Source organism: Trachymyrmex septentrionalis, unplaced genomic scaffold, assembly GCF_001594115.1.
Source record: "Trachymyrmex septentrionalis isolate Tsep2-gDNA-1 unplaced genomic scaffold, Tsep1.0 scaffold16, whole genome shotgun sequence".
NCBI classification, from domain to species: domain Eukaryota; kingdom Metazoa; phylum Arthropoda; class Insecta; order Hymenoptera; family Formicidae; genus Trachymyrmex; species Trachymyrmex septentrionalis.
This window is the reverse complement of record NW_017304758.1, coordinates 405,430-412,251: the sequence shown is the minus strand read 5'-3', so window position 1 is coordinate 412,251 and position 6,822 is coordinate 405,430. Positions and strand designations below refer to the sequence as shown.

Genomic DNA, 6,822 nt, shown 5'->3' with positions numbered 1-6,822 from the left:
TTTGCGACACACAGTGGAGAGTTTACAAAAACAGCGTTTCTTTCGTTCGGTATCTCGTTAGCCCTCTTCCTTTGATTTCCATACCTGCGATAGGCAACGTTTTATAACTCTGTTTTATGAGAATGTGGATGTGGCTATTAAATTTTCTAATGACATAATTTACATTGCGATGGCGCTTACGGTTATAAATGTTCTACATCGGGATTTTATATGATACTTAAATAACACGAAGCGCAAATGGTTTGTAAAGTATAAATAATTGTATGGTAGAAATTATACTAGAAATATATGTAAATGTAATTTTGACGATATTAGATATTAGTTTTGTGCGTTAAATATACACGGCGATCAATATGTTTGCGTATTCCTCTCTTTGATATAATACTTACGTAAATAACATATTGTTCTGCCGATTATATGTTTTGTTCTCATTTGAAAGAAATTACAGAAAATTACTGAAAATTATATGGAACCTATCTATGTCAAGGAAGCGAGACGAGCCAGCAAATCACAAATTATGTTGGCAATACGATTTCAGATTGTGCGTGATCGTTGATTGATACGCACAAGAGACGCTCCACGGAGTGGTTTTCAAGATCAGTTGCTTCGAATTTCCGGACGATCCGTTGATCAGTCTCACAAGCCGTATCGATCACGCAGAGTAAGGTGTACTTACAGTTATCTCTAATTCGATTGATCGATCGTGGGATAAGCGCAATGTACGGCGGGACATTGCGGATACATGGATTATAATGATGATGCTGTACCTAGCAACGGAGGCGGCTATTTACTATTCAATTACTTTACAATTACTGGATCGCGTGTGCCCGTATCTTAAATTACGCGATGCCATTTTAGCAACAAAAGCTTTAACCCGTTCAAGACCTTTAATAATTGATAATTACAGAATGAACGACGCAGGAAAAAAATCATGGGCTTGTGTCTCCAAAGATTAACAAGTTATGATAAAAATAAATCTTGATGGCGATCATTAATGGCGATCGTTACCATTAATGGTCTCGAGAAATTAAAATAACGACAAGTTGAGTTTACCGTTATGCACAATCACGCAACTACATGTGACTGATTAATTGACTGTGACAGTTATCAATAATAATTTAATGATGGTAAATGTAACGTAATTGACGAAGACGTTGAGCAAATATAAAAAGATCGTTACAATTAAACTTACCCTTGGTGAGAGTGCGGAGGTGCAGGTCTCGGCGGAGGCGGCAAGGACTTCCTACCCGATATATTCTGCCGTGGTGCTAAAGGCGGCGGTGGCGAACTAGGAGAATCCATGCTGTATTTCTCCGTCGGACATTGAGGCTGAGGTTTCTGTTTAGGGATATCAACGTACTTCGGCGGTAGTGCATAATAACTGTGCGTAGTCCTCTGCGTCACGTCATTAGGACGTTGATGATGATTAGGAACGTATTTCGGGGGTTCGTGATATTTTTGTGGGCTTGACTCCGAGGGAAATAGCTTTGAACTAGCTTCGTATCCCGTTTTCACCGGGCTGCCGATGGAAAAACTGTGATTTCCGCTCTTTAGGTATTTGGACGGAGTCTTCGCGACCTCTGCCACTGGCAGATAATTCGGTCTCGAGGATGGACTCGCAATAGTATTCTTATCTGCATTTTTAGGCACTTGAGGCTGCGGTCTTTGACCTGAAGAAGATTCTAATCTCTGGCCAGAATCGTTTCGTAACAAACCGGACGCGTCGACACGCGTTCCATCGACTCGCATCGATTCCTGTCGAATAATCCTCGGTTCCACGGGAACTTGCGGGGCAGGTCTCTGATTTCCGGAATCACTGTATCTTTGCGATATGAGATCGGGTAGTTGCGCCGGAGGTCTGGTTGAAAAAGATCTCTCCTCGGATATTCTCCTCGTCGGAGCTATCCTCCCATTCACCATGAGTTTCTGGGTAGAAGGATATCTCAAACTGGAACGTCCCGTGACTACCATTCTGTGCGTGGCGAAGCCAGCCGAGACTCCGTTCTCCAGTACCATTTCGGAATCCACGTGTTTCAATGCCGCGGCCGATCTCACGAATTGATGCTGTTCCTGTTCCTGCACGCCTGTTTTCGACGTCGAATTCGGCGAGGATTTGCCGGTGGGCTTATCGTGATCTCTCTTGGCGTTATGTTTCGATCTTTTCATGGAATGTCTTTCCGACTTATGTCGTTCGCATGACCTTTCACGACTGATCTTTGCCGTTTCCTCCGTCTGATGGTGAATGTTGTTAGATTTACGCTCTGTAAAACAATCCTCGCTGAGTTCAGGTGGTGGGGGTGGCAATGGATCGTCGCAATCGTGGACCTCGCTTTCTGTGACTGTCGGCGGCGACGGTGGTGGCAAGTCGGGGCTGGGTACGCGTTCATTGAAAGCGGTTCTCAGGTGTGGCTTTTTAGGCGGTCTCTCGGGCACCCAGTCGTCTATCGATATAGCTGGTCCAACTATCACAGGACCTAATAAATCCGTGGAGAGACTACTGCAACTGTTGCTATGTTGATGCTTAGGGCTCGGCAAGTCACCATTTCCTTGACTCTGAGCTCTGCTAACGTTTTCTCTCCACGTTCCACTGGCATAATCTGATGCTGAACTGGCTCTTCGGGATGAGGAAGGTCTCGGTCGGGGAGGAGGCTGCGGTGGTGGACTTTGAGGATTCTGAGGAGCTGTCGCAGGACCTTGCGCCAACTGAGGTTCCGATCGCCAAGACGCTTGATGATGTCTTTCGTAGTAAGATAATAGCGCTTTCTTTTGAATCGCTTTCAAAGTAGGATCGGATACCCTATGACGTTTCTCTGGATCCAAATAAGTGTAACGCATTTGTTGCTGTTGTTGCTGCTTTTCCAATTCGTTGATGCGTTCAGCTACTGAAAGCTGCGGTTGTGGCGGTGAATTTAAGGTCATTCTAGAAAAAAGAAATATCGCACATACTGTAGTTTATAATCATAAGTGTTACAAAGAAGTATAATAATTGTAGAAAAATATATACGTCAATTTACCTGGAAGATTGCGTGGATTCTTGTGGTTGCGTTGTACTGACTGGATAAAGTTTTCGTTTGCTGCGTTCGCGATCCAAATACAGCACGCTTTCCGAATGATGTCGTTGAGGAGTCTGCACCCTGGCACTGTGAGCGATTAGCTGCTTGCTGCACTGAATTCCATTAGTTTGACTCACGTCGGACATCGATCCGTGTATAGGGTTCCAATTTTCCGAATTCTGTGGACTTGCTGCTCCAACTTGCTGACGCGTAGGGCTCTGCGGCATAGATTGAGCATATTTGTCGTTCTCCAGTCTGCTCGAATTGTCCCACTGATTCGTTTGCGATCTATCATTTAGCGAATCGTCATCGAGATTGGATTCCTGCCACTTGCTGTCTCGAATCGTCGACGTTTGGCAGATATCACTGATCGACGCGGATGTCGTACAGTGACCAATCACTGCTGGCAAGCTGGGCCTACCCTGTCCCTGCTTGTTTCGATCGTTCATCGAAGACTGCCATTTATCAAGGCTGTGCCTTCCTTTCGCTGGTGGGCCTATCCCAGACGTGCTGACATCACTCATAGAACTCTGCCACTTTTCGTGACAAACATTGTTGGATTTTTGAGTTATAATCCCTCCGTTTACACTGCTAACGTCTGACATGGATCCATGATGCCATCGATCCGATACTACTTGGCGAGGAGGCATACCGCTCGATACGCTGACATCCGACATCGAACCATGCCATTTCAAAGTTTCGCTACTAGAAGCGCTACCACTAGACGTAGTCACTACACTGTCTCTACCTTCTCGAGAAGTATCTTCCCAAGATGCCGTAGGCCTTTGTGCTACCGCCTCGCTGTCTCTCCTCAATCTGATAAAAGAAGCAATCTCTCATTACAAAGACATCGTATGGTATCTGATGTTAATAAAATGATGTCTAAAGATAATCTTGCCTATCGAGAAACGGTGTGTTCGTCGTAGAATCTACGCTGGATACATAGCTATGATATCCCTCGGATTGCGCATAGCTAGCTTGTTGAGAATGCTGCACTCTCGTATATTCTTCAAGACCAGCTTGCGTTAAGGTTGTTTCGCGATAGAGGTCCACCTAAATAAATAAATTCGACATGACAATAAGAAAAAAATAATATCTACAGCTGTTAAGCATTGTATGTTTTTTCATATTGCATTCTCAGAATATTTCGGCTCGAATTATTATTCGACTGAATCTTCTTACCTGGGGCACCTGAGGGTCCTGGTAGCTTCTTACATAAGCCTCCAGATCAACGTGACTCAAAGTTTGAGACTGCTGTTCTCGTTCCGGTGGCGATGGAACCACATATTCCGCGTCTCCCAAAGCTTTGCCTTCACGATCCACGCGCGGCCACAATCTCGACTCCTCTTCAACACTACTTCTGTTGCGTGACTCGTAAGTCTCGGCTGGGATCTTCTCGCAACGCTCCATTACCGTCTTCAACTGCAATATTCAATTTTTGCAGTGTAATAGAAAATGTACTTAGAAAGTGGCACTTGCCAAAGTAATTTTTGTTACACATTTCACATTTACAATAAAATAACGCGGAAAATTGGACGATTAATAAAATACTTGTATAAATTTACGCGATTAAAAAATATTTTTGTATCGGCAGTGCATACGCCTGTTATATGTTAGCAACGATTAGCTTTCAGCTGTTGTATTCTATGACTCACGATCTTATTCACTCTCGCATTTTCTCAACAAGAAATAGAAGAAGTAAAAATGTCTTAATCTTAAAATAGATCAGCAGGAAGCTAATTGTGTGCGTTCTAAATTAGAAATCACGCCGGTCTAATAAAACTTCATGGTCAACGAAAAAAGGTAACTTGGGTTAACTGTAACATCTTTCACTGTTTTTTTAATCCACAATCTTCTCTTTGCTTGATACCGGGAGCTGCTGGTATATACCGAAATTTACGGCGCGATGCGGGTCGGACCATCAAAATACCACGGCCTACTTCTGAGAAAGCCAGTAGCACGCTGGCGATTATGTCACTGAGAGAAAGGAGGGTGCGGGTGTGGGAGATTAAATGCGTACGCCGTTTTAGGGCGCAGCACAGTATATACATCAAGGTCTTGCCCCGAGGTGATCCCGATTCTTAACACGGCATGCTCGCCCGGATACGTCCCCTTAATTGTTAAACACGTGGATGGTGTCGACGTGAAACTTTGTAATTCGTTTGAAAGCATGAGGAAAGTGTTTCGATAAGCTCCGTTGCCTCGTGACTTGTTTATACCGCCGAGGTACTTTGGTGTCATGTAAACGAGATTCGATTTTGCAACCGGCAAGACAATCGAGAACGGCTGACACGGCGAATTCTGAGCTACAACAGGAAAGATTTCTATAAAGAAATCGGGCTAATGCAATCGAGTAAATGATAGAAAATATCTTTATTAAGTTAATATAATAAGTGTATAATTTAATTTCTAAAAGCTATTATATAATAAGACCATTTTATTTATCCATCCGTAGTACACGCTACCTGTTCCTATTAATTGTCGCGATTAATTCTTGCAAAGTAATGTAAAGCTTATCCTTTTTATAGCGCGTAGCAAATGACTATTAATATTTAATAATAAAACCTACAAAAATAACGAAAATTGAAATCGTGTGTGCTTGCGTGCGATATCTTTTATGTATTCAATTAATAGTAAATCACGACGTTACGTTGCTATGCAAATGCACGGTATACGTTCAGATTGTACAAGCGATGCGGCGTGAAGATCGTTTTGCGGAAAACGAAGAGGGCTGCTTTACAAGTTACCTGCTGCGTGAATGCAGGATTGGGCCTCTTCGTGTGTGGTCTGGTGTACTGGGCCGGCTTCTCCTTCGGATAGTTGGTGTGATCGGTCCAAGACTTGGAGCGGTGAGAACCGCTGTGCCCTGAGCTGTGGATATCCTCGTCTGAGTGTCGTTCTGGCGCGCTTGGCCACGAAGGATACTTCTCGTGTCCCGGGCCGTAACACACGCCCTTGAGGCTGGAGGCATCCCTGACTGGCGGCGTCGGTGGTGGCGAAGCTTCGTCTCTCTCATTAAGTGGAAGCGTGAAGCTGTTAAATCCGAGGTTCTCGCTGTACCTAATGGGACAGACGAGTATGGAAACGTCGCGGTTAAAACCAATGCCAGTTGCACATTGCACGTCCGTGAGACAGTCGGAGAGACCAGAAATAGCACGTGTGACGCAACGTCCTCTCTACGTGGAAACAATTACGCATGGACGCAAAATCGTCTGTTTATTAGCACCTCGCCCAATGAATCACCCGTAATACGGCACTCTTGACCGCGGTGCTTCTGAGCGCGATGTCATTGAACCACTTTATTACCAGGATGTATGTGTGTGTGTGTGGACTGTATAATTTATAGCACTGTCAACGAGTAACTTGACGTGCGGTAATCGGGATATTTCCCCAATGTTCCGTTCCGTTATTATTTTCTCGACAATATACCGTTCATATTAAAAAAACAAAGACATATCCTTCTAGTTAAATATATACTAATTTGCATTTAATAAATCTTATGACGGAAATCTTATCCTATTATCCTGCAATCTTATTAAAATAATCTTATTATTACAGTACTCGAATTAAACCGCTTTATATCGATAATTTATTTTATACACCGGATAATCATTGCTTACGATAATTTGCGTCGGAAGAAGATCGAAGGGAGAAAGAAAGAGAGAGAGAGAGAGAGAGAGAGAGAGAGAGAGAGAGAGAGCAGAAAAAAAGCAGGAAAAGAGAGTTGCGTGAGCCAACATTGAGAAAAAAGCGCGCACGTAATCGCGAG

At 43.7% G+C, this 6,822-nt stretch overlaps 1 protein-coding gene across 1 annotated transcript in view; it reads right to left on the bottom strand.

Annotated features, from left to right (window-relative positions):
• The window catches only part of LOC108746147, a 121,577-nt gene that overhangs the window by 39,917 nt on the left and 74,838 nt on the right, over nt 1–6,822 (bottom strand). The window contains exons 3-7 of the mRNA XM_018482721.1: nt 5,801–6,113; nt 4,236–4,475; nt 3,952–4,106; nt 3,015–3,869; nt 1,193–2,920 (exon numbers count right to left, since the gene is read on the bottom strand). Of these exons, the coding sequence (XP_018338223.1) occupies nt 1,193–2,920; nt 3,015–3,869; nt 3,952–4,106; nt 4,236–4,475; nt 5,801–6,113 (3,291 nt within the window). The remainder of the gene's footprint in view (nt 1–1,192; nt 2,921–3,014; nt 3,870–3,951; nt 4,107–4,235; nt 4,476–5,800; nt 6,114–6,822) is intronic.